This window comes from Harmonia axyridis, chromosome 5 (assembly GCF_914767665.1).
Source record: "Harmonia axyridis chromosome 5, icHarAxyr1.1, whole genome shotgun sequence".
NCBI lineage: Eukaryota > Metazoa > Arthropoda > Insecta > Coleoptera > Coccinellidae > Harmonia > Harmonia axyridis.
In genome coordinates this window covers 40118147-40145668 of record NC_059505.1, presented here as the reverse complement: position 1 = coordinate 40145668, position 27522 = coordinate 40118147, and the positions used below count along the sequence as shown (strand labels likewise).

At 37.0% G+C, this 27522-nt stretch overlaps 5 protein-coding genes across 19 annotated transcripts in view; 2 read left to right on the top strand and 3 right to left on the bottom strand.

Annotated features, from left to right (window-relative positions):
* Positions 1–13937, bottom strand: part of LOC123681272 (C-terminal-binding protein) — a 61184-nt gene extending 47247 nt beyond the window's left edge. For 3 of the 11 annotated variants that reach the window (XR_006747673.1, XR_006747677.1, XR_006747674.1), the window contains exon 1: positions 13645–13937. The gene's annotated coding sequence lies outside the window, so the exon portion shown is untranslated. Of the gene's footprint in view, positions 1–9663; positions 9797–13644 lie in introns of those variants that run through there. The other 8 variants (XM_045619578.1, XM_045619583.1, XM_045619584.1 and 5 more) reach the window with 6 other exon arrangements.
* Positions 13938–14634: 697 nt separating this feature from the next.
* LOC123679991 (WD repeat and HMG-box DNA-binding protein 1) lies at positions 14635–19442 on the top strand. Its single transcript, XM_045617607.1, has 13 exons — positions 14635–14849; positions 14908–15151; positions 15203–15449; positions 15509–15793; positions 15855–16097; positions 16155–16443; positions 17474–17763; positions 17884–18056; positions 18109–18366; positions 18444–18626; positions 18686–18778; positions 18836–19084; positions 19231–19442. The coding sequence occupies exons 1-13, from the start codon at positions 14773–14775 to the stop codon at positions 19321–19323; spliced, it is 2724 nt and encodes a 907-aa protein (XP_045473563.1). The 5' UTR covers positions 14635–14772; the 3' UTR covers positions 19324–19442.
* LOC123679993 (mitochondrial enolase superfamily member 1-like) lies at positions 19333–22480 on the bottom strand. Its single transcript, XM_045617613.1, has 7 exons — positions 22083–22480; positions 21666–21884; positions 20902–21175; positions 20663–20820; positions 19963–20269; positions 19685–19866; positions 19333–19580 (listed from the first exon to the last, which is right to left on the bottom strand). Exons 1-7 carry the CDS (start codon positions 22176–22178, stop codon positions 19464–19466), a joined length of 1353 nt encoding a protein of 450 aa, XP_045473569.1. The 5' UTR covers positions 22179–22480; the 3' UTR covers positions 19333–19463.
* A 291-nt stretch (positions 22481–22771) lies between these two features.
* Positions 22772–23749, top strand: LOC123679994 (RNA polymerase II transcriptional coactivator-like). Of its 2 annotated transcripts, none has more exons than XM_045617615.1 (2): positions 22772–22790; positions 23165–23749. In XM_045617615.1, exon 2 carries the CDS (start codon positions 23325–23327, stop codon positions 23622–23624), a length of 300 nt encoding a protein of 99 aa, XP_045473571.1. In that variant the 5' UTR covers positions 22772–22790; positions 23165–23324; the 3' UTR covers positions 23625–23749. The 2 variants fall into 2 exon arrangements, with proteins under 2 accessions (XP_045473571.1, XP_045473570.1); XM_045617614.1 differs by lacking the exon at positions 22772–22790 and adding an exon at positions 22995–23015.
* A 35-nt stretch (positions 23750–23784) lies between these two features.
* The window catches only part of LOC123679992 (thyrotropin-releasing hormone receptor), a 117520-nt gene continuing 113782 nt past the window's right edge, over positions 23785–27522 (bottom strand). For 2 of the 4 annotated variants that reach the window (XM_045617609.1, XM_045617608.1), the window contains exon 4: positions 25576–26839. In XM_045617609.1, coding sequence (XP_045473565.1) covers positions 25945–26839 — 895 coding nt within the window. In that variant the 3' untranslated portion in view covers positions 25576–25944. Of the gene's footprint in view, positions 24990–25575; positions 26840–27522 lie in introns of those variants that run through there. The other 2 variants (XM_045617612.1, XM_045617610.1) reach the window with 2 other exon arrangements.

The following is a 27522-nucleotide window of genomic DNA, read 5'->3' as shown; positions in this document are numbered from 1 at the left end:
GAATTTAAATTAAATCGGGAGAGAGAGAAGTTCGGGCAGACGGGACCCCGGAGCCGTGCGTACATGCAGGGCCGCACCAAGCCCTTTTGGCTGGGTCGAGGAATGTGGAAATTGAAACGTCAACATGATTGCGATTAGAAATTCGGGAATTAGGAAAGAACAACCGCCTTTGCAGAGCATTATTTTACAGAAGGAACGTTCGATTTCAACAATGCGGAGATAATAGTATATTATTCAACGAGCGGTAATGTAGGTCATAACTCACGCAGATGATGTTTGCAGCACGAGCCGCAGGCGAGTGCTGTAATTCATCAAGTGAGTTATGACCATTACCGCAAGTTGAATACTATACTTTATCTACGACTATATCAATAAATACTAAGGAAAAAATACAGACTTAGAATAAAAACAGAAGGAACGGAAAATAAACATCATGTGCTCGATCCCGTCCAAGAGAGATGGAAACTTAGTGCCACCAATCACAATCGAACTAGCTTCGGCTAGCTCGAATCCAGTACAGAGTACAGACAGAAATTTATTGAAAAACCTTAATAATTGCCTGTAAAAATGCATTAAAATATACCAAAAAATATTTCCTGTAAACGATGACTTAATGATCTTACTGCTACACCAATCTTTCAAACTCCTATATATTTTTTCGGGCAATTAATTCTGTATGGTAACATTAGCTGTTTGTCTTTTGGAAATGTATACCTTTATAATATTTCATCTGCACTATCTGAATTAATCGTTTTCAGCAAAACATTCACAATAATTAGAATCAACTTAATTTGAAAACGTCAAAAGTGACATTCCCTCGGACATTCCTCCCCTCAATAACAATAATGGAATGTTCCCTTTCGGCCAATCCAATAGAAGCAGAGAAGTATAGAAGCACAGATCCATATTTTCCGATTTATAATAGTGAGTTATAGCAGTGAGTTATTATAAATCACGCTGTTAGTTAATAGATACTATTAATTGCTCAAAAGCAGTTGAATAATGAGTTTATAATTCAATAGGAGTAGATAAAGGATTATAAAACAAATAGAAAGAAAAGGAACGTCATAAAACTGAATGAGACTGTCAACTAAGGTGTAAACCAACTTTCTCACTAGGTTCTTCACTGCAAATTCATATCGAATCTTTCAATTTCTTGGGAGAAACCTTGGTAAGACAGTTTAGAAAAAACCTCAGAGTAATAAACATAGATAGAGGGGGCATATGTCAGTTTCAGTAAGCAAATTTTGTCCCCAACATGATCTATCAAATTTGACATGGTGCGCGCAAAATGAAAGCATATCACTGATACGATATTCCACTCAATTAGCGAGTTTCTCCACAAAGAACGCACTTCTTAGGTCCCTTAGTGAATCAAAGCTTTATATTAACTGAAAATATATTGAAATAAATACCTAAATTTATCAGAAATTCAGAAAACAAACTTCAAGCGCACCAAACGAAGTGAAACAACCGATGACAATAGGAGAGCAAAAGTTGCCAAACCTTGGATTTAAGCAGGTAGATACAGAAAATAATTAATAATCTGCATACTATGAATTCGACAATTAGGATAAATATCGGATTCCAAATATTCAAATTTGCATATTTAATCGGAAATCACTAAAATAAATATATTTCATTCAATATAATATACATTCATAACGATATAGTAAAATTGTGGATTTCAAAATATATCACAATCCGAGAACGCGATCTAATCATGTGGGGGACATGTAAAAATTGCGTATACTCCCTCTATATATGTTTATTACAATATGGAAAATAACTCATTGATATTTTTTTTCACAAAAAAATGTATAGTTTCTGTTTTATATCACTTCGAAAGGTTTTTCATTCGTATCTCAATATCAATGGTTAATTTCAAAATTCAATCAAAATAAATCTGTACTGAAGAACCTAGTGAGAAAAGAAGTGTACCCCCTCCATCGAAGAACCGATACACAAGATCTAAGTCAAGTATATGCTAATTTATTAGACGTATATCGGGATTTCCATAACCCATCAATATTATTTATTCAACAGTTTCTTCTGACAGAAATTGGAATTTTTAATAGATTTTTTTTAGTGTTCATGTCGTTCGTTATTAGTTTTTATAGATTCAATAAAGTGTTACTGTTAATTTCCAATGTTCTCTATACTCTAAATGTTCACTTTTATTCGACCGAATGAACCAAAATCCAGCGTCCACTTGAAATCTACGAACTAAAGGAAACCTCGTGAAGATGCTTACCGTAATAGTAAGCGGAATTACAAGTGAAAAAAAAAAGCACGAACGTACAATTTTTTTTAAATATAAAACAACCCTTTTCAAAAAAAATTCCAAAAACCCACCAGCGATTTCAATTTGAAAATTTTCGCGGTTTAGCGAATTTCCCCCTAAATACGATCCTGCCCCCCAACAAATTCCCCCGGTTTCACCGAGACACACAAAACGGAGGATCGCAACGCAAGGGCCGCTCTCTTGGCCCGCGTTAACTATGATAAGGGACGGAGGGAGAGGGGGGTAGGCGGTTTGAGGTCAAACGTCATCGATCCCCGAGATCCCTACCCTCCTATACCCCCCACTCGCCCGGCGTCGACGTCCATGTTTGCTCGAACTCCCGGCCCCATCCGAACACAAGGTAACTCTTTTCGCCCCGAGCCGGAGTTATCATCCCCGTTCTTTTTTTTTTTCGATTCGCCCTTCCGTCCACTCTCCCGACTCTATCGCGCGCGAGCGACCGGCCTAGTTTGATGAATCGGCGACCTCTCGGCCGCTGGTCCTTCGAGAGGGGATCTTCCGATCAGACGGAAGAAGGGAGGAACGGCAACGCGGCAAATTTTCCTAGAGGGAGGAATAGTTGCGAGTAAGGCCGGAAATTCGATAATTTGCAACGGCAAACTTTGAACCGGGTGTATTCTGCGGATTCCGCTCTATTGCTGAAATTTGGCAAAGTTATTTCACATCGATGACACTTATGGTCGGTTACGGATTTTCTTCTACTACTTATTTCACATCGATGGCACTTATGGTTTCGTACAAAATTTCTTCTACCACCCTGTGATGTACCGGATAATTTAATGGTCATCTACAACTCATCTCACATCGATGACACTTATGGATTCGTAGGAATGTTTTTCTACTACATTTTCACATCGATGGCATCCAATAAGAATTCCAAATATTAGTAACTCCAAAACTGTACTTTCCAAAAAATGTCGCATCCAGTTTGCTATTTGAAATAATGAAATTGTTAATTGATATATCAATTAACACTTCATACTAAACACTCGAAACTAGAAATTCAAGAAAAGCTAGTTTAACTTCCAGAATTGTTCGCAAAACATTCTGATTCTTTTCACAAATCTTCACAATCATAAATAATATAATATAATAAAAACTCTATGGCTCTATGTTCCCAAATGACAGCTTGCACATCCTTTGACAAGTTCGCAACCTACATTACCGACCACCCAACAAAAATAACTCTCTATGATCATTAACCCGGAGCAACATAACATAAATCAGCGTTAACTCTCTCTTCCCCTCCAAACCCTGGTGATTCAACGAAACGCCACATTTCGATTCGTCGAATCCCAATCGATTCAATTACTATACCATAACGCCCTCATTGGGAAACCCATCGTTCACGAACCACCGATCATCAACTCTATGACAGTTCTAGTATCACTCGACGAACTTTCGAAACCTACATTACCGACCATCCGAAAAAAACAATTTTCTATGACCGCTCGGCCGTAACGTCGTAAATCGTAATATCAATCGGTGTGAATCCCTCTCATCCGAAACGGTCTCCGCCCAAATACCCGTTCCGATCGCAAATCCAGAGTGAATCAACCGAACGCCAAGCATATTTAAGCGAAATTCCAATAGAAACCGCTCCGCTATCAAACGCGACCTTCGAGCACAAGCGAAATATCCGAATCAAGTCGGATGTGACGTTCGCCGTCCAAAATCCGTAGGTGTAGTAGAACTCTGTACCGGCGTCGTCCGAAATGCAAAGCCTGCTGATTCCGAAGTCTAATTGGTAAATCTGGGGAACATGCCCATAAATTACTTCCGAATATGGCGGTACGTTCCGAGATTCTTGGGCCGAAAGATATCCCGAATTAAGTTTCCGTTTATCTCTTGCAGCTGGGTTATAATGGGTCTGGCAGGAGACCAAGCTGAGAGGTAAAGTAATGATTGACAGGTTCAAAGAGTGGGATTTGGAACTTAAAATTGGTTGGCGGTTTCTCTGCACCACCTGATTTCGCAAAACGATAAATTTTAGTCATTCAACGTAGAAAATAACAGTTACGCATTTTCTATGCTCTAACTGTTACATTAACCCCACCGTGATTATTTCAGAGCTGTTACAAATCATAGAATATCGCTTTTAGATCATAGCTCCTATAAATAACAGTTATAAACCATAGAATCTAGGCGTAACTGTTATGATAAATATTTAAAAACGCAATTTACCGAAATATATTTACTTTGAAGGGCCTGTTTTCGACGCACCGTATGGGTGTTTCTATTAATATCGGGGAACCTCGCTCACGGTCGACGTACAGGCGAAGATACCGCGGTTAACTATTTATAGCATTTGCATAAATCGGCAGTTAGAAAACACGTATTTTATCGATTCCGCTATTTTTATCTCGCGCGCTCGCGTTCTTTTATCTCGAGTTAAAATATGATAATTTTACACCTTTGTGCGGCGTCACGCGTTTTAGCACCCTTGAAAGGCTTCGCGGAATTTCCCCAACGCGGTGTGCCGTCAGGATTAATTATTTATCCACGGATTCCCGCCGGAATAGCTTTATACTGACGGCGGAAACCACAAATTAAGCGTGGCTATGTTCGAAATAGCAGTTAATCCAACGTCAATTTCGGTCTATGGTTCGTAACTGCTATGCGGAGTTGTTATTTTAACAGTTCGAGCATAGAATTTACGCAACGACTGTCATCGGTTACGTTACAAAATAGCTGTTGGTCTAATAACGATATTCTACGGATAAAAAAAGGGTGTTTTAGACCTTCTGATGTAAAACAGTAGGGTTTTTTGAGAGGAATTCAACAAGATCACTTCATAGAACTTTTTTCTTCTTAAAATTATACAAGAAGACTTACATTTTCTGTTAGGAACACTCTTGTATGTCATATCATATTTTACATTCGATTGGTCAAGCTTTCTTACTGAGCGCTGTTGTCACTTTGTGCAGCCGTAACGAAGCGATTTAAACAGTTTTGAGAACGAAATTCAAACAGTTTCTGTAGGTAATTTGAGTGAAATCATGAATGAAACCCATAATAATTATGTTCAAATTTGTATTTTTCGTAAATCGAAGAGAATTCCCAATTCTATTTGTGAATATGCGAACAATTTCTGTTTGGTGTCAGTTTCGCTGTAAAAACTCGTTTTTAAGTGATGAGTTGAGATCATTGGGTGGTCGATTCTTTGAGCGAATCTTCCTCAATGAGATGACGAATATTCACTAAATTTTTAAAATTTGAATTGACTCGTCCTGTCGTTTATGTTTTGTTCAATTTGGGCTACCCTGTCGAGTTGTTAATGTCATTAACTTCGGCCTCGAATAATCAGGGTTACCAACAACAAGATATCACCTCGTGTTTACCGTTTCACCCCTGGATCATCAGGCAACCCCAACAGGCCTAAACCGATTAAAATACTGGGTGGCGGCGGGGTATTCGAAAACGCTGATGGCAAAATTCGGAATTGACACGTGAAGGAGGCGTCGACGAACCGAAAAACCGTCTGAAGTGGAGGTCGCAGATAGCGCTGACGTAGCTCGAAGGGGTTCGCAACAAAAGCCAGCGGCGCGACAACAGGGGAAATTTATGAAAAACATTTGGGTTTTGGAGGAAATTGCCAATCGTAGATTGTCAACACTGGTTGTCAATCTGACAGTTGTAATTCTGGTGAAAATCATAGAGTTTATTTTTCTTCTTCCTTATTTTGAATAAACACATAGAAAATTCAAAAATGATGAAAGAAACCACTGAGATGTTACATCGTTTTCAGGAAATTCTGACTATTACAGAGGACAGTAAATTCAAAAACAATTAACTGACAACGGAAAGATAGGTAATATCGGAGAAAGTTGGTTAACGTCAGTTTGTCCTCAGAATGATAAACATAGATAGAGCATATGTCATTTTCAGTGAGCAAATTTTGCCCCCAACATGAACTATCAAATTTGACATGAAGCGCGCGGAAATTAAAACATATCAGTGATACGATATTTCACTCAATTCGCGAGTTTCTTCACAAAGAACGCACTTCTTATGTCCCATAGTAAATCAACGTTTCATAATAACTAGAAATATATTGAAATAAATGCCTAAATATATCAGAAATTCAGAAAACAAACTTCAAGCGTGTCAAACGACGTGAAACAACCGATGACACTAGGAGAGCAAAAGTGCCAAACCTTAGATTTCAGCAGGTAAATAAAGAAAATAATAAATATTCTGCTCATTATAAATTCGACAATTAGGAAAAATATCGGATTCCAAATATTCAAATTTGCATATTTAATCGGGAATCACTCAAATAAATATATTTCACTCAATATAATATACATTCATAACGATATAGTAAAATTGTAGATTTGAAAATATATCACAATCCGACAACGTAATCTAACCATGTTGAGGACATGTAAAAATTACGTCTACTTCTTCTATCTATGTTTATTAGTTTATACACTATGAGTTTGTCAAATAATATGTTTGCAATTGGTCATAGAACACACAGTGTGTTCATAAAGATTGTTGTGCCTTTGGAAAGTAGGTGAGTATTATAAATTTCGATTTTAAATTCTGTTTAAGTTTCTATATTTCAACTAAAACTGATATAAGAAAATTTGTGATTTTATGATTATATGTTCTCGAAACATTCGAATAAGATTACTGAAATTTAGAATTCACACCAAAAATCTAGAACCACAGAACAACCTCAAACCTATTCCCTATCGCCCATAGAATCCCAATTGCCACGTTGCCACACCTACGAAAATTTCCCTCGACCTTGCGTCATCAATTTTCGGAGTGCCGCCAGTGGTTCGATCGGTGGGGGGGTGAAAAACCGGTGACAGCGGCCATCACTTGTAGCGCAACGGCAGCGGTTTCGGCAGGCCTGGGGGTGTGGGGCGGCGTGAGGGGTTGGCTAAAACGCCGAGTCCGCGGTTACGACGATGGGATGAAAAACGTCGAACCTCTATAAAATTGCGACGGGGTTTTTCCGTGGAATAATTGGGTGATAAACAAAAGCGCAGTCAGCGGAAATCGCGCTATCGTTGCCAGAGCTTAGTCGGCCGTTTGCGCGTCGAGTTATGCAACTGGGGTTGCCGATATTCCGATCGTTCGGGGCGCGCGATTTTACGGACGAAAAACTACCCCGCAGCAAGTTTACCAACTGAACGATTTTTTAGATTTATCGGAAATTCTTGGAATATCGGAAATTATATCGGATATGTGGCAACACTGCATTCATTATTCAAAAATTTGCGAACGGCCTATTTGCCCCAAACATTTCAGTCTACCTACTTGAGAGATGTGCGAGTATCGTTTTTAAACTGAATAAAATGTTACGGACATAAATTATTTGACCGATTCTTCAAATACTCTCAAATTATTCCGAGATGTTTAATGAGTATAATATAAAAAGGGGCTACCCATTTCCAAATAGCATAAATATATCTCAGAAAAATCAATCAAAAAAGAAAAATCCGAAGCAGCGACAAAAAGGCAATTTTAATTATATTAGGCCAATTGTAAAGTCCCCGGTCTGATGCACAGATAGCGGTGCTAATATTAAATCCATATGATTTTTAGTTAGTACCAACCTTCAAACGATACGTGTTGAAAGTTGACAGGAGTTCAACTATTAGTTTGTGAGATATTGCTTTGTGAGTGTAGCTACTTTTGTTATTTGAAGATGAAAAAAAAAGCATTTGTGTGCTGATAAAATATTGCTTTTAGAAGCAAAATCTTGTCTTGATGAAGATTTTCCGGGGTCTGCACCAGAAAATCAACAATCATTGATTCGAATGCTAAGTTTAAACGTGGTGGAATGAGCACCGAAGACTGCGAATGCAGTGGACGCCCAAAACAGGCTGTCACTGACGAAAAAAACAACAGTCGGCTGGCAAGGTTGTGATTGATTGATTGATTTCCTCCAAAAGGGTCAGACCATCAACAGCGATTATATTATAGCGTTATTGGATCGTTTAAAGGATAAAATCGTTAAAAAACGGCCCCATTTGAAGAAAAAAAGGTGATGTTTCATCAAGACAAAGCGTCGTGTCACAAATCAATGAAAACAATGACTAAATTGCATGAATTGGGCTTAGAATTGCTTCTGCATCCACCATATTCGTCAGATCTGGCCTCCAGCGACTTTTTCCTTTTCTCAGACCTCAAAAGAATGCTCGCTGGAAAGAAATCTGGCGCCAATGAAGAAGTAATCGCCGAAACTGAAGCCAATTTTGAAGCGAAAGACAAATCGTACTAAAAAAATGGTATCGAAAAGTTTGAAGATCGCTATAATCGCTGTATCGCCCTCGAAGGCAATTATGTTGAATAATAAAATCGAATTTTGCCAAAAAAAGAAAATTATTTTACTATTGTAGACCGGAGACTTTTCAATTTGCCTGTGACATGAAAAATATTCATGTATTTCTTAAATATTTCAGTTCAGAAAACAGAAAATATGTATATAGGGTGATACATTTGAAATAATAACTTCATCATTATTCCGGAAACAGGAAAGATCTGACAACAATGTAAAAACCACCATAAATACCGACCATATCACAAGATCCTGGCACACCAAAGTCTATTAAAATCGTGCGATCCGTTTTCGAGATAATTGATTCGTTTCACACTCAAAACTCACTTTGTATAAACCATTTGACAGATTTTTGAAGTCCTCTCAAATTATGTATTTTCATTATCGATTCAACCATTTGATGGAAAATCCTGATCTAATTTCAGTTCAATATCTTCTCTATAGCACATAAAAAAGTTGGAAAATTAGAATAACTCAGAAAACGTTTAGTCGGTTTACATTAGGCATATCGAAAAAAAAACCCTCATCATTTCCTTCCTTAAGACAGAAAAAGGCCACACTCTCGCAAAAAATTCTCATACTCTATGACTCCGCTTACATAACCTCGAAACAGTCAAACATCACTCAATCCAAAACAAACAGAATCGAAGCAATTCGTCAAACCTTTCTAGAAATTCACATGACGCATTATATCAATACATAAAATTCCAATAACCGCGAAAAAAATTCCACCGATACCCAATATTCGATTATAAATAATCACTCGTTATCAATGTTGTTTTCACATGCTCGATACAGAGTTCTTTTACTTGCACCATTTATCGAGAAGGTAGCGTGTTTGTTTAATTTTTTCCCAGATTCATCCAACGAAACAAGAATTACTTGTACGACCTCGTATTCGAATGTTTTTTTTTCCTCACTTGTAGCACGTAACTGACAACTTGGGTAATTTCCACGAATCCGCTTGTTTGTGCATTTATCTGAAACTGGCGGAGCCAAGTTTTGAACTTGGAAATGGGAGTGGACATGTTTTTAAGATTTATATCTTGTGTTTACTCACGTCAAGTACAGGATCGTTCAGATGCTCTCATTGAAAAGTAACCACACCAAACGAACCGACGTTTTCTTGTCAATAATTAGGAAATATTTGGATATTGGCATTCACTAGATGTTATTGTTTCAATTGTTCATTGTGATTCGTTAAAAAAAGTCTACGTCAACGGAAAATACTTCTATGAAACGATCGATAAATCTATGCTCGAGGAGTTTTTGTTAATTCGCGGTAACCTAAAATAAAAAACCATAGAGGAACTTTCTAAGTAGAGTCATTTGAATGTTTCAATCTATGGACATTTTGACAATTGAAAAATCTATGATCGTTAATTCAAGGTAATCTCGAATAAAAAACCAGAGAACTTTCAATATAAGGTCATGCTTTCATCGAATGAATATTTCATTCTATGTTCCCCGACGCTGAACATAAACAACTGTCAATGACATAACATCTGGCGGAATTTTACGATGTTTAAATTTCCGTAGATAATTATTGGTATATGGAAGTATTTCACAATCACAATTTAGACATACACTCAATGAAAACCAATGTGTCTCGAGCTTAATTGCTTTTATACGTGGAAAAAATATTCTTCATATTACAATAAGGATATCCCGATGAAAGTTTGAAATTCAGATCAGTAACCACAGAACGAAACATCTGCATGATTATGTCTGTCCATGAATATGATTGATTTGGCCTCGATTCAATTTGGACGCACTTCATTTCGTGTCAACCTGCAATTTCCGACAAAAAAGCTTCGTTGGACACATTTCCAATAAATGAAAGAGAAATACAGGATTGAAACAAGTGCAATTGATAAGACTGTCATAAATTGGAACAAGGAGGCCTAGGATACCTGTTGCTGACACTTATCCAATCATCATGCTCCAAATGTTTCTTCAATTTGAGACGACGAGTGCTGATGACATCGATAATATTAACATTATTTATAGGAAACTGATTGTTCTTGTTAGGGACAGGGTTTGAGTCTCAGAGTATTACACATAGATAGAGGGGGCATATGCAATTTTCAGTAAGCAAAATTTGTCCCCAACATGCACTATCAAATTTGACATGAAGCGCGCGGAAATGAAAACACATCAGTGATACGATGTTACACTCAATTAGCGAGTTTCTCCACAAAGAACGCACTTCTTATGTCCCATAGTGAATCAACGTTTCATATTAACTCAAAATATATTGAAATAAATACCTAAATATATCAGAAATTCAGGAAACAAACTTCAAACGCGCCAAACGACGTGAAACAACAGATGACACTAGGAGAGCAAAAGTTGCCAAACCTTGGATTTCAGCAGATAGATACAGAAAATAATAAATATTCTGCTTATTATAAATTCGACAATTAGGAAAAAAGTCGGATTCCAAATATTCAAATTTGCATATATAATCAGGACTAACTCAAATAAATATATTTCATTCAATATACTATACATTCCTAACGATATAGTAAAATTGTGGATTTGAAAATATATCACAATCCGACAACGTAATCTAACCATGTTGGTGACGTGTAAAAATTGCGTATGCTTCTTCTATCTATGTTTATTACTCTATGGAGCCAAGATTCAATAGTTAGAACATGTAATTAGAAGCACAAAACTCATTTGACTTTGATTAATTACGAATCCAGAGACAGATAACAAATTTCTATGCTTCTTGAACACCGAGTACAACTTTCGAGTCATAGAGAAATAATTTTAATGTTGGAGCGTTTTTCAGCGACACAGTTATACGTCATAATCATCTTTCTCCACTTATCTATATAATTAAGAAGTGAACGCATCAGAGCGAGCTCTGTTTGGCCGGCAGCTGACCCAGGCCGATTTTAGCGCCATTTCTATCGTCGATACTATCGGCACAGACCGGTTGCCACAATTGAATTATGCAAATTCCAGCGGAATGGCCGAGACGCTGCGTTCGCCAGCTAATCAATACGACCGACGGAAGGGGGCCATCTATTTCACTTTTGCCGTCGAAGAAAACCGATCCGAGAACTTTCCCAAAAGTACTCATTACTCCAAAACTTCGGGATTAACCGAAACGTCACCGCCCAACCAAGTGGGACAGTTGCGAAGTTTAAATTGTGTTCCATGCGAAAAGTTTTAATTCGTTAAAAATTTATACCGGCAGTATGAACAAAGTTATAAATCCGCAAGTTTCCCCGACTGCCGCGAAAAAAAAAAGTTTAATTGTTTTTCCGAACTGGAAAAGGGTACGGAATCATTAAAAATGCATTTCGGATCCTCTTTCCCCCTCGCAAATTTGAATTATCGAAGTTGAAGCGGTCCGAGGGATAGATTTATTATCATCGATCTTTCGGAACCCTCCCCCATCCGTCTTACGGGACTTAATGAACCGTTAAAAAACGCCCAACTCAACTCTGTGGTTATCTTTGTCCCCATTCATTATCTATGTTAATACGGAGTCATAAAAATGTTACGGCTGTAACGTCATCATCCACTCTATGATCTCAACAATTAAACATTCGTACGTGAAATATGAATATTCATAATAGTTTAAAACTCAACCAAACACCATCACCTATCCAATTATTAGTTGTTAACACAACAATCAATCTTCAAATAAATCATTAGAGTTTAGTGAAACTCAAAATTACATAACCGATGGAAGGAACAGGTATGGAGATTACAAACCGGTGATTAAGACTGCCGTCACAAATTCTTAACATGAACGTACATTGAAGCGAGGCACGATCAACATCTTGTGGAATATGTCAAATAACATATGAATTACAAGATACAAGTAATAACTTTATAATAATATAATGACAGCGATGAAACTACTACTACGGTTGAAAGCGAAACTTTTTATGTTCCAGTTATCAACTAGGTACTAGTATTAATTTTCAAGTCACGAAACTGAAATTATACACTTCCTTGATATCACAGTATCCTTCTGACCGATCAAGTTGGCTTTGACGGACACAATACCACAATTCTGTACGTGTACAGATTTAATTCGGTTTCTATCCAATTTTAGGAATATCTCTGTCGAAAATCTAGGAAGGAACGCATTAAATGTTAACTATTATACAGTAATCAAGTAATTATTAGACGATAACTCGAAAGGAATTCTATTCGTAGGTTAGTATCATAGAATAACTTATTCACACTTCGATTCTGTGAAAAAAAATACCTTTCCATGATTCAATATTTATGAGCAAATGATAAGTACAGATACGTAATGAAAATTGATGTGAAATCGTGCTAATTAATGGCAATGCATCCGTCTCCACAGTTCAGATCGCGAGAGATTTCATCAAAATGACCTTGAGACCTTGCAAAAACAATTCAATATAAAATCTACCTACTGACACAATATGCAAAGTAATCAAATGTCGAGCTTGCATTTTTCAAGATGCCTACTACAATTTGAATGAGAAATCAAGGTCACGTCGGCAAAATTAGGCTAATGAATTTTCTGTACATCACATCCGAGGTAAACAGAGATAGAAAAAAAGTGAAATCAAATGAAAAATGGAGAAAGTGAGATAGTCGATTACGGTGAATGTAATTTTTGGTCTGTCATACAACGATAAACAGGAAAATGGGCCAGTGTCAATAATGTACAGTAATAAAGCGTGAAGCTTTAGAGTAACCAGCAGCCATGTTATTAATTGAATCAATTTCTAGAATGGACAATATAACCTATTTCAGTAATAGGTGGGAGATAGTTTTGTTAACGTCTAATTTCGAAAAGGTCGAGTTGGACGATGAGAAATTGAAACTCTCTTGGAGTTCCTTCAGGGTTATTTTTAGTCGAACTTAGAAAGCCGGTAAAAAACATGATTCGCATATTCAATTAGAAGGGACATGGAATGCTCAACTGAAAGGTTAATTTTTCATCGATGCAACGTGATGGATGTTGTTAAAACCTCGAATATAACCGTTTCAACAGTATTCGACAGAAATAGAATGTGAAAGTTGGGAAGAAGCTTACCTTAATAACAGAAACAAAGACAAGCTGTAGAGTGTAGCCACGCTGTTAAATTTTCAGGTCTGCAAAGTCCGCCAAAGGAAAAACACACAAACTAAAACACGTTTCGGTTATCATATGACACAATGAGGTATTTTTTCAATTTGTAAACACTATTTTCTTAAATTTACAGTCTTATAGGCCACTTTCGTAATTTCTTGTACAACGCTAGGTGCTCACTAAGCTGTAGCCCCCACTCATTCCACTTCAAGATGGCGGCGCGGCACTGGATTGTGTATACCGTTTGCTGTTTTCGCTTGCCCGTGTTCGGTCTAGAGACGGCGCTTTCCCCCTCCACCGACTTGAAAAGTTACCACATTCAAAATTGTTGACAAAAGTCCGTGTAGAATGCAGTGAAGCACTTGTAAACTGGCGTTTGATTCACCACGCCTCTACGCGCATAATCTAATCTTAAAAACTTTCACTTATTAATGAATTTATTTCTTTTATTGTCTTCCCAAATTAGATAACACTAAAACAATCATCTCAATGCGTAATCTTCTGCGACATGATCAATTAGTACGTTAGAGGTCTAGCAATAATTTCATGAAAAGGGTTTTCTAATTAGAAAATGGATTTTATTTTCCCTACGACTTATATCCTTTCATTTCCTAGAAAAAATTTAATTATGATTAAAATGTATATTTTTTAATTGAATTAAAACTCAAAAACTCACATATTCAACGAAACAACGGAAACAACTAATATTTCATTTTTAAAAATTATTTCGTTCAGTTACCGCCATCTGTGGGGAAATGATGAAGTTGATAAATATTTCAGCTTCAAAAGGTAGTTTCCTACTATCAATCCATAAATTGTTCGAAATATTCATTTTCATACAGGTTCTTGAATAATAAGTCTAACCATTGTCTCAATAATGATCTTACATCCAAATTAAAAATAACACAAATTGATTACATGAATATTGATTTCAAATCAAATAAAACGTCAAATACATTTTCCCGCCAAAGTCAATAACCTGTCAATTTGAAATTTTGTGAGAAAAGAAAGAGCTTTGAAATTTTTTTTATATTCAAATCCTGAATAACAATAGACTTTCTTGCAAAATATAGCTAATAATATAAACCAAAGATGCCCATTTCTCATGTGCCTTTCAGATATGCACATAACGAAGGATACACTGATATTTGTTTCTCAGAGGATGGACAGTGAGTATTTACTAATACATCTACATTTTGAGATATGCTATCATTCCTCTGTCTATAGGAAATACGTAACTTGTGGCTCAGATGGGGACATTCGAATTTGGTCACAAGATCTATACGAAGACCCTGTTCACAATTGTGTTGGTGAATGGGCACTAGCAGTTCGACAAAAAGGAAGTAAACTATACATTGCCACCAGCAATAATGACGTTCAAATTATCACATTTCCTGACGGTGATAGAGAGGGTGTACTTGATAGATTCGTGGCTCCAATTAATAACATTGCTATATCCAAAAGCGGTGAAGTAAGTTATTCGGATCATTCATGCCTTTGGAATGATGTAATTTCCTTGTAGCTCATAGCACTGGCAGCAGAACAAATGGAAGTAAAACTCATTCAGTTTGAGGGAGAGCAAAAAAAGATTTCAACTATAGAAGGCACTGCTCCATTTTTGAGTGTAGCCATTTGTCCTAAATCTAAATTAGTTGCAGCTTCTTGCGGAGATGGCAAACTTCGTGTGTGGAATGTTTCAGATAAATCTCTCCAAAAAGAAATAAATTGTTTTCCTAAAGTAAACAGTTTTTCTAATGCAACAGTCTTATGTGAGTTTTCATTTTGTGAAAACATTGATTGTTATATTAATAGACATATTGATGTGTAGGTAGGATAGATTTCAATCCGAAAGATAGTAATCAACTTAGCTATCCAGATGGGGCTTCTGTTGTCATTTTGAATACTTCAGATTGGTCAGAAATATGTACTTTGAACTGTGACGATGTAACGAAACCGTATTCTATTGTTCAATACTCACCTTGTGGCAAATACCTGGGTGCTTCTTCTGTTGATGGAGATTTTGTTGTTTGGGATGTTGCTGGAGAAACTGTGAATAATGTTACAAAACACCCAAATAGTACCAGAATATCTGCGTTTGTTTGGAACCCTTCAGGTAAAAATGCACATTTATAAAAATTCTTATTTAGTTTTGAATTATTTAATTTTTTCATCAGGGCAGAATCAAATCGTTTATACTGATATAGAAGGTCAACTGGGAGTAATGTCGGATTGTATCAACAAAGAAGATTCTTCCAAAGAGAAAAAGGAGGAAAACGAAACTGGAGAAACTGAAAATGATGATGTAGATTTTGGAGAGTATCAGTTTGAAGACGACGATGAAGACAATGAAAATGCTGTGTCATTGGAGAAACTTAAGAAGCAATATGCTGAAGACGCTGAACCAGAAATACAATCAGGTAATTGCCTTGCATATCATTTTCTGAAAGTGTAACGAATAACGGTGTGTATTCCAGTTATGTCGAGGGCCTCAACTCCTAGACCTAGAACGCCTGAAATACCGCTTCAGGAAGCTTTTATGCCTTCTTCGACACCTTACCACTTAGACCCGAGATATCTTTGTTGGAATGAAGTAGGAGTAGTTAGATGTTACGGCAGTACTGTAGACGAAGATGAGAGTAATTCGAAATCGATCGAGGTGGATTTTCACGACTCAACGTTCCACAGCAGTATGATGATGCAAAATTATCAAAATTACACAATGGGTTCCTTGAGCACATCTGCCCTAGTCGTAGCAAACACCAGGTACTCTCTTCAGTTTCGTCATCTTTCTTTACAGGATTGTGTTTTTTGATTTTTAGTCCTTATTCTCTTGGCTTTATTGCAATAAAGTTCCTCAACGCGGCTTAAGTAAAATCGTCATGTAAAGAAAAACTATTATGCTCCCTCTCTCTTGAATTACGTTTCAACTCATTTGACATCAGAGAGCTATCCCTTCAGGACCTTTTAAACATAAAAGGTCCTGAAGGGATAGCTCTAATAAGAAACATCTTATTAGCCATAATGATTATTGATAGACCAATTGAAAAGTCCCCATAGTAAAACATTTTTTTGGCAAAATTCGATTTTATTATTCAACTTAGTTTCCTTCGAGGGCGATACAGCGATTATAGCGATCTTCCAACTTTTCGATACCATTTTGTAGTACTTGTCTTTCGCTTCAAAATAGGCCTCAGTTTCGGCGATTACTTCTTCATTGGCGCTAAATTTCTTTCCAACGAGCATTCTTTCGAGGTCTGAGAACAGGAAAAAGTGGATGGGGGCCAGATCTGGCCAATAAGGTGAATGCAGAAGCAATTCGAAGCCAAATTTATGCAATTTTGCCATTGTTTTCATTGATTTGTGACACGGCGCCTTGTCTTGATGAAACAGCACCCTTTATTTTCTTCAAATGGGGCCGTTTTTAACGATTTCATCCTTTAAACGATCCAAAATATTTTTTTTCATCTTTTTTCAAATAACAAAAGTAGCTACACTCAAAATCATATGGCTTTAATACTAGCACCGCCTTTTGTGCATCAGACCGGAGACTTTTCAATTGGCCTAATAGATACCAAAATATGAAAGACTTAATAAATAGATCCTCTGTGAAGTGGCTGAGTGCTATCTATTTAATATATTAAATATAATATTGAATATTTACACATAGAGGAGAAAAATTCAGGTATATTTCAATTGAAATAGAATATCATTTATAGAACCAGAGATACAACTTTCATTAGCAGAAAACGCTTTAGATATTGAAATTTATATTTAATAAATTTGTTGTTCTTAGTCAGATCAATGTGATTCCTCTTGCTTCCCGAACGAAAGAATGGACTCTGACGATGGAGGATACAGAAGAAATAGTGGCCGTTGCAGCTTCTGAATTGTTAGTTTGTGTAGCTTTGGCCAATTATATCGTGAGAGTGTGTTCTCCTTTTGGCACCCAGAGGGCAGTATTCTCCTTACCTGGTCCCATAGTATGCTTATCTTCATTCAGGGATGATATTTTAGTGGCTTATCATTCTGCACCTGTCAGGAAAGGAGACCAATGTATTGCTTTCAAGTTGATCAGATTAGAAGGTGAGAGGAATGAGGTAGAAGATGAAACAATCATTTTAATAACAGAAAAGAGCGTAATTCACAGAGAATCACATCATCTGTCTTATTTTACCTAACCTAACTTAACCTCTCTGTGCTTAGGGATGAATTTCCAAGGTCAAGACCTTGGATGTACTCTGGGACCCCAAAGCACCCTACATTGGATGGGATTCTCAGATTTAGGCACTCCCGGAGTGTTAGACTCCTGCGGGTTACTCCACATGTATCCCTTGAACTGCAACACTTGGATACCATTTTGCGATGTCAACAAACATGTAAGTATAAATAAACGTTGGGAGAGCTTGATTTAATCCAGTTTTTCTTTAGAAAAAGGGCATGTCCGATGAGTTCTTCGTTACGGCTATTTTGGAATCCTACCAGACATTGTGCGGTATAAAATGTAGGGGTACCAGGTATCCAACGGTAACACCAAGACCAACCATGTGCGAAGTACCTTTGGAGGCACCTTTCGCAGAGTTATCAACAGAAAAGGGACAGATGGAGAGCAGTATGTTCACTTGGTCCACTCTGCAGATACCGAATACTGAGAAGAAACTGAAGGAAGCAGCTCTTAAAACTTTTGCGGTAATATTTGAGAATTTTTTGTTTTTGCATGAAATACTAATTTGAACTTTACGTTTGTCATTTTTTGATTCTTTTAGCTGGCTTGTAAAACTAATTTGGACCAAAGAGCTCAAGAAATCATGGAGATATTGGCAAACCCGACGATTATCAATTTAGGAATCAAATACGCCTCAAGGTTGGATAAAAAACGTTTGGTGGAAAAACTTACAGACCTCGCAGCAAGATTAGTGAATGAGGAGGATGTAAATAATACAGTACAGGTGATAAATTTAATTTATTTCAGATTGGAGGTTTTTTTTGTTAATGTTTTCGATTATAGGAAGTGGAATCTACTGAATCTGAAATTCCTAGGAGATTGACTCTAGATCTGAAGAATAGTTCTCGAAAGAAAACTATTGTGGGAAGTGGAGAGGTGAGTTGATAAAACAATGAAAAATTCCTAGTATTGGCATTTTTTTTTTCAAATTAGGGATCGAAAAATGGAGAATCCGAAAAGTCCGAAACACAGGATTCATTTTCGACATCGATAAATGGTTCAATTAATTCTTCGATGGCTTTCGATTCACAAGAATCTGCGATAATAACAGCGCCCCCAAAAAATCCATTTTTGAAAAGTTTGAAGAAAACCAAACCTGCCGATCCTAATCCTTTGAGTCTTTTAGACAGTACGGCAGGAATCAGTTTTAATGCAGACAAATTGAATGGTAAAAAAGAAGAGGTAAGTACACTTCCATTGAAAAATTAAAATTGATTTACTCAATTTGATTGATCTTAGAGACAAAATATTGTTTAAATATCAACTAACTGAATTTATCTGAGATCAAATTACTTTGGACGGATTTAAAAATATCATTTTCATTATAGGGAGCAGAGAAAAGGAAACAACCCGAGTCAGAGACTGAAAATCAAAAAGCTAAACAAAGAAAGTTGGATCGTTTTATGTTTGGTAAACGATAATCATCAAAAGAATAAGAAAAAACTTTATTCCTATTTTTATAAATAATTTTTACATCATTTAACTTATTTTAATCCTCATAAGTGCCTTTTCAATTTGTAAATATATAATTCTAGTGTAATCTAGTCTTTTATTCAATCAATCACTTCTTCGCTTTTGGAAACAGTCCCTTCTGGAACATCTCTAACCATTCTGTTCCATTGGGGTAACTGTATTTCAGAACTGCTTCTTGCTTCAATGTCGAACTGTATCCGGGAACCTGAAAATATATGTATATTGATTAAAATAACAGTTTTAAAGTTGTAAAAAACAACATTTAATCAATGACTACTTCACCTAGAAGTTAGGTTACTTTTCTCTTACTTTTGGAGGCATATAACAGGCGTTTCTGATGACCAATGGGTCCTCGAAATGTTCGTGATGTTCATCTACGTATTCTATCATCCTTCCTTCTTTATCGCCTGAAAGTGCTACGTAGTCCCACATTTGGAGGTGTTGCACCATTTCACAAAGACCTACACCACCGGCGTGAGGGCAAACCTTGACTGAAAAAGAATTTCTTGCGATAGTTACCAAACATAATTAGTCAAATGAAATACGTTCTTTTTAAAAACAGTAACCATATGATTTGCTGTTCTTACCATTCATCTTGCGGGCCATAAGGTAAACAGAAAGAATCTCGTTGACACCTCCAATTCTGGCAGAATCAATCTGGCAAAACTCCATGGCTCCAGTTTGGAGGAACTGCTTGAAGAGAACCCTATTACAACACATCTCCCCTGTTGCTACAGCTATGCCTAGCGGTTTAAGAGCTGTAGCTATGGCTGCATGGCCTAACACATCATCAGGAGAAGTGGGCTCTTCTATCCAAAGAGGCTTGTAGACTGCTAGTTGGGTCATCCAGTCTATCGCCTCTTGCACCTCCCAAATTTGATTGGCATCCACCATCTAGAGGAAGGAGTTGGTTTATTTTGGTTTTAGACGAAGTTGCTCAACATAGTTAGGAAATTTCGGACTTTCTAGTAGTTTCTGCACGCTGCACAATACTCGGCAGAACGACACCATTTTCTGGTACCAAGCTCTGTTATTGATGTGTAGGGTGTATAAGGCAGGGATCACTTATTAGCCTTACTCTAGATTTCTTCTGTGGTCTCGATATTTAACATCGCAATCTCGAGAAAGGACGCACCATTAAAATTGTTTGAAATTATTGTCTTTGGAAACAAGATATTGTGTTTGTCGATCAAAGCATGAAAAAACTAGAAATCCCGGAATTCCCTAATTCTGTTGAACAATCCCGCTGATATAAGTCTTCAGCATTAGGTGAAGTTATTTTCTTACCAATGTCTTATCCCAACCAATGAGGGCTCTTATTTTCTCTAAGCGTTTGACGTCTTCATATAAGTTTCTTCCAACCTTCACTTTGAACGCTGTGAATCCTAAATCTAGGTATTTGTTTGCAGCTTCGTTCATCTGCTGGTCTGTGAAGCCTATCCAACCTGTGAGGTCATAGTATTGTTAGGTTAAATTAGGTTAGGTACCACTTAAGAGGGATATTTTTAGGTATGTGGTTTTATTACCTGCTTGTGTTGTATATGCCGGATATCCATTTGCTTCCAAATCCTCTATTCTGGATTCCATACCCTCTCTACCCCTTTTCAGAAGTTCTATGGCCTCGTTTTTGGTCAGAACGTTCGATAGATACCTGAAGTCTATGCATGATACCAACTGTTCTGGTTCCAAGTCTGCCAACAGTCTCCAAAGAGGTTTTTTGAGCAGTTTGGCCCAAAGGTCCCATAGCCCATTCACTATAGCAGCGGTAGCAAGATGGATTACTCCTTTTTCAGGACCTACCTGTATTCAAGTTGAAATAAATATATTTTTATATATAGATACAATAGTGTATTGGTCTAAAGTTCTCGGGATCACTTTTATCCCTTTTTTTTTATGGATCAGAGGCATAAGGCATTTTGGAACTGGCCTATCCTGAACGATAGGTTGATCAAAGGAGCTAGTATCGTAAAGATGTTAGACGCTATTGCCTTCACTGTTTCTGTGCTTATCAGGTCAGCTCCAAAGGATGCTTTGTTTTTCAATCCTCTTACGATATTTAAGACATCAAAGGAAGCAACTGAACTTAAAAGCATTGATCTCAGGAAGCAATTATTGTATAGAAGGCTGCCAAATCTCAATGTTGATAATTTTTATGACCTCTGCCATCTTCTCAACTGTAGTGAAGTAGGATTTATCGATTAGTTATGATATTTTATTTTCTGTTTTAAAGTTATTTGATCCATATCTTCGTCAACAAGCTCAAATTTTTATACACATAGATATAGCTTACCCATCTGAGTTGGCTGTCACTAGTCAGAGTTCTCCAGAAGTTGCCAAAGTCTTTATAAATGTCTGTTACTACTTGTCCTAGCACAATGTCTTTCAACGACTCAACAGCTGCCAAAACTATCTCATTACCACGTCCTAAGGTGAAGGTCATACCATTACCTTCCATACCATTTCTGAGTTTGACGGTTACGTACACTGCTGAGTAATCTGGATCAGTGTGCTGAAGGAAAATGGAATTTGAAAAGTACTGAATTGCTGTTTTATACATAGGCATATGTATTGGACTGTTTTTAGATGGGAAGTAATGATAATAAACTTTTAGTCTTTTATATAGTAAACTAAATAAATTTTTTACAATTTTTTCACAGACTTACATTTGAAAAAAATTGATACTGATGAAATAAAATAGTTGTCTTACCATAGCATCCGATCCATGGGCATATAGAGAGGTGGGAAATCTTATGTCTTGCACATCAACACCCACAATTTTCAATTTTTCAGCCGTTGTACTCATAGTGTCCCGTTATATGTTTTAAATTAATTTTAGAACTCTCTGCGACCTTCCTTCAGTAAAGAACGTTGCTGACTGGAATGTTGACCATAAATTACTTTGATTTTATCACTAATTTATGAACAAACACAGTTTACAAATTCATAACATCTCGTGACATTATCTTATGACTGTTTCCAACCGTATTCCAACGAATTTTGATGCTGTAAGCCCAACTTTGTGCACCTATATTTTCGCCAGAATGTGAAATGTTCACGTTGCCGAATTTCAAACAACTGCACCGGGCAGAATTGGGGAATTAGGTTGAATTATCAATTCCTTTCGTTATCTTTCGAATGCACAGTAGGTTGCAGCAGTTTTAAACGAAAAGTAGAGTTATTCTATTCGTTTGGAAAATGACAAATCATGGGTTACAAAGTAATAAAGTATTTAACTATTTTTTTTTGTGAATTTTTTATTAAACATTGATCAAAATTGATATACATAAATGAGGTATAAAAAGGTACATATGGGATGACTAGAGGCATAACTTCCACTAAAAGTTTCAGTCATTCTAATTAAAATGTATACACCAAACAACATTTGATACTATCTTTGATCACTGTTGACTATTAGGTATCGTTATCACAAATCCTTTGAAAAATTATGCTTTTATCTCATTGAAAATTTGCTTGTCTTTTTTAGTCGCTTCTTCGAAAATATTGCTAATCAGTCATTTTGTCAACCAATATTATATTCGATTAAAAATTAGAAATATTAGATAATAACATATTCGATTTTTCAGATAATTCTTTGTTATTGTCATTGAATAAAGTAATTTTATTATGGTTTTGTTTCCAGGTGACTATAATCTTTCATATAACATATGTAACAATATATAACATTTGGTTTAGGTTGATAATATCTTAAAAAGTTTTACCATCAAACAAACATTGATAAATTCTTGGTTATATTTAAATAAATAGTTCCTATTCATTATCCAATTCCAGATTTCACATGAAATCAATATATCTAGGCAACAACATAAATTTACGGCCAAAATCTGAATGATTTCTAGTCTAGAAGTAAGAATCGATCTTCAAGAGGGTGCTTACTGCTTATCTTTCGTGTTTGTTCAATTCTGATAAAACCACACCTGGTCCTAAAATTATGCCGAAAAGAACGAAGAAAGCAGATTCTTCAGACTCTGATTCTGGCCAAGAAGACAGAGGTCCAGTTAAGAAACAAAAGATAACCCCGGAAGAGGAAAACTCATGGTATCTAGGTAATAAACGTTTCGTTAAACTTTCCGAATACAAGAGTAAATGGTATGTCAACATCAGAGAATTTTACGAAGCTAATGGAGAGTTGAAACCTGGCAGAAGAGGTATGATGCTAACTATGGAACAATGGCAAAAATTGAAAGGAATTGTTGGTGAAGTTGATGAGGCCATCAAGAAGAATGTTTAATGATATCAAGCACTACGTGAATTATATTACTTTTACTTGTAAATAAATAAATCAGATATGTAAAATAAGGTTAATTACTTTGGAAGAATTGTTCTAAAATTATATAATATTGAGTTAGATAATAATTCTTTATTTCATTACTCTCAGATGTGCACCTCTTTTAGATATAATTAAATAATGCCTAGAAAATAAATAAAAGTATTTTAGGCATCTTCGACATAACCTTAAAACGATCCAAACACACCATAGAATAGTATGCATCACTATTTAATATCGCAAACCTTGAAATTGTTGGCCGTTGATTTGTGCTGTTGCCCAGTAACCCTTGTACCCTCAATGTACAATAATACAAACATTCTTTTATACATTCAGACACGTGAACATAGCCAGGTATTTTAACGAGAACATCAAAAAGTTCTGGTGGGGTACAGAAGAGTTTTCATGCTCTCCTCTTCATAAATAAATGGATTTCAGGAATGCTATTGGTATAAAAAGAAGAAATATTATTCGATGTTCCTTTCTTCCCTGCTAGTTCAGCATGCCTTACAATCGAACCCTCACACAAATATCTCGTTACAAGGCATCTTCTCACCGTTAACCTCAAACACAGGTGCACGAATATAACAATCCTTACAACTACTTGTTCCCTTCAAATTCTCCCGTTCTATGGTCGTCTCCGCTCGTTCTATGGACGTTCTTTCCTTAACCTCTTTCAAGCTAGACGAGAATTTACGTTTGCGTCTACCGCTGTTGCTGAGGAAGCTCTCAGAAGTCTGCTGAGAAGACGTGTGGGCCGAAGAGCTCGTAGTGCTCTTCCTCAGTATTTCCGGCTTCCTCTTGAACCTCTTCCTGAAGTGCTTCAACCCACATATCCTGAAGAAACCACCTCTGAACTTGGAGCTCATTATGTTGTAGAGGATGGGATTGATAGCAGAGTTCAGATGAAACATGATCCTGGAGAAGTAGAGGATGTTGTAGTAGTTCTCCAGGCCTAGCTTGTAGGTGGAACCTTGAGGACCTATTATAATCCAGAGGGTCAGTGCTCTGAAAGGCATCAGGCAGATAAAAAAGGACAGGACCACTGTGCCGAGCATGAGGATGACCTGTTTCCGGTACTTCAATACGTTCTGATTGGACGTCGAGGTCATCTTCATCGAGGCTATGGAGGTAGGATGTGTTATGAGGGTTTTGGCTATCATCACATACACACAGATCAGGATGACTAGGGGGACGAGGAAGAAGATGACGATACAGCTTCCGAAGAAGATGCAAGGCCATAGGTCTAAGGCGGAGCTGAAGCAGACGTAGACAGGGGTTCCATCGAAGTATGGCTCTTTGGTGTATTTCGTGATGGACAGCACAGGGCTGAAAAATGAAGAGGTGTTAGATGTTTGACGTTGGTGAGGAGCATGCGTTTTTGGTGCTTCTAGTGCTTGTGGTGACTGAAGGCGCACTACTACAACTTGTTAAGAATGAGACTTCTTTATAGATACTGAATAATTATAGGAATAATCCAATCTAACCTAACATAACCTAAATGTTATCTAGTGTTTTAACTATATTTATTTCTTCGATTGATTTCCTGGTAGAGGTAACACCAGTATAAATACGTGAATTTTTGTTTTCGAAGAAAATTAAAGTTAGGTGTTTTACTGTTTGTTGTTCTGAAGTGTAATAAGGTGTAAAGACCTACCTTCATTGATGTTTGGATTTCTTGAATATAATTTATATCAGTAAGCTTTTTTTTTCGAGCAGACATTATATGATATGCGTTCAAAAATTCCTTACTATATTCTTAGTAATCTGTTGGTTTGCTTCAACTACTCACCATACCATATGTAACCTACCAGATGTGTGTTGATATCGGATTTTTTTTTCAGTAGGTTGTATCCGTATTATTATGATTGCCTTGAACTTTCCCAATGAAAAAAGGTATCAAATAAAACAACAATTACAATGCTATTTTATTATTACAACTAACATTTAAATCTTTGGTACCAGACGAACATAAATACAGTGAAATCCACTAAATAGGAAAAACATGGCTGTCAGCAGAGCTAAAGGATAATATTTCAGTTATATACTTCAATTCTTAATTTTTATTAACAGTGGCCTCAAGGCTCATCAGTCAATATCCTACTTAAGCCTAAGGGATCAACCACAATCTTGATTGGAGGTCCTTCAGCAGTTTGCGGTTAGATAATCACTGTCAAGAAGCTCGTTTCAAAACAGTTTATGACGTAGACACGCATGTTAACAAACACAACATAGCTTTCCTGGAAGAATAAGAAGATCCAAAAACACTCTTACGACAACATAGCTAAATACTTTGAATTTCACCACCTGAATTCTCTCCAAAAGGTTGGAAAATCCTCCTTTTAGGAGGCTCATTGTATATGACCACCTCTTCAGTGAAGACATTGAGATTCAAACTGTCCTTTCTGGTGGTGCAATCAGAATTGTCAGTCTCACATTCTTCATCGATGCAGTCGTCATTCAATCTAATCCCATCGTTCTTGAGAGTATTCTCCCTGAAGTTCCTGGGAGAGTCTGTACTCTTCAGCGATTCCGGAGATTCACTGTTACCCTTGATCAGCAAGGAGTTGGTTCTCGAGGGTCTGTAAGAAACCCTGTAGTCGTTGCTGCTCCTCAAGGTGCTGCTTCTGCAGGAGTTCATGGTGGTACTGAAGGTGCCATTTCTGGCTCTTCTGAACTTTCTCTTGGACCTGGAGCAGATCATGAAACCATTTCGGAATTTTGAGCTCATCAGGTTGTATAAAACTGGGTTCATCGCGGAGTTTAGGTACACCAGTATCCTGCAGAAGTAGAGGAGGTTGTAGTAGTTGTCCATGCCGAAATGCAGCATGTTTTCTGGTGGTACCAGGATGATCCACAGGGTGAACATCCTGAAAGGTATCAGGCATATGAAGAAGCTGGCCACCACAGAGCCCAGCATCAGTATGACCTGCTTCCTTGCTCTGATCGAGTAGTTATCGATGTGTTTATTTGTAGTTAACGCAACAGCGTTGGTCATCAGGTTCTTCGCGATGATACAGTATAAAACGATGAGGATTATCAAGGGTATGAGGAAGAATGAGGTTATGATGCCTAGGAAGTACGCGGTTGACCAGACAGAGTTGGCCATGGTGTGACATACAGGTACTGTCCCTCCACGGTACTCCTGGTGGTTGAACTCCGCTATGATGATTATAGGGCTGCAAAGGAAAAGTCAACGTTTTTATGTGTTTGGGTGGGGGAAAGCGGACTGCCAAGGCGTTTTGGGAATCCTCACCAACACCAACCAGAGGATTTCAGCTGCTCTGCATGAAAAATTCTCACGGAAATCACCTGGATTTGTCTATTACGATTCAGTTGTTTTTTCGTACAGAGCTCTCCCAGAAAGGTTTTATAAACATAGGTTAGGTTAGGGTTTTATAAACAGAGGTGGAGGAGAGAAGGGAAAGATAGGCTTTAGGCGAGTAGGCATAATAAACACCAGAGGCAACCACAAACAGAGGTTAGACAAAACAACACAAACAAGTGGAAAGTTGAGAAGAGAGGAATAATAGACAGGGGTGTATGTACAGTGTGATGAGGGTATTATTTATTTTACATTTTCTGTGTGTACATATATAGTTGGTTTAGTTTCTTGAGCTGTAGGAAAACTTATTATACCGGTTGATTCACCGGGTCGGCCTATTAGATGTTTATGGAAGAGTAATCATAATTTTGAACTGAAAATTTGCATATTTGGGTTTGAGACAATGATCTTTCTCCCTAAAATGTTTTTAGATCTCTATAACTCCCGGTTATAACGGAAACAAACTACTACTTACTTATTTCAAATGGCACACCCAGTATATCATTAGGTCATTAGATAGCTTTTTTGATGACAATT

What these genes read in the sequence shown, in the direction of transcription:
- LOC123679991 (XM_045617607.1), top strand. Translation starts at nt 14,773, where the DNA reads ATGCCCATTTCTCATGTGCCTTTCAGATATGCACATAACGAAGGATAC. An exon ending in TGTTTCTCAGAGGATGGACA is followed by an intron (nt 14,850 to 14,907) that starts GTGAGTATTTAC and finishes CTCTGTCTATAG; the next exon opens with GAAATACGTAACTTGTGGCT. An exon ending in ATGTAAATAATACAGTACAG is followed by an intron (nt 18,627 to 18,685) that starts GTGATAAATTTA and finishes TTTCGATTATAG; the next exon opens with GAAGTGGAATCTACTGAATC.
- LOC123679993 (XM_045617613.1), bottom strand. Translation starts at nt 22,178, where the DNA reads ATGAGTACAACGGCTGAAAAATTGAAAATTGTGGGTGTTGATGTGCAA. An exon ending in GTGACAGCCAACTCAGATGG is followed by an intron (nt 21,176 to 21,665) that starts GTAAGCTATATC and finishes ACTTGAATACAG; the next exon opens with GTAGGTCCTGAAAAAGGAGT. An exon ending in TATGGCCCGCAAGATGAATG is followed by an intron (nt 19,867 to 19,962) that starts GTAAGAACAGCA and finishes ATTCTTTTTCAG; the next exon opens with TCAAGGTTTGCCCTCACGCC.
- LOC123679994 (XM_045617615.1), top strand. Translation starts at nt 23,325, where the DNA reads ATGCCGAAAAGAACGAAGAAAGCAGATTCTTCAGACTCTGATTCTGGC.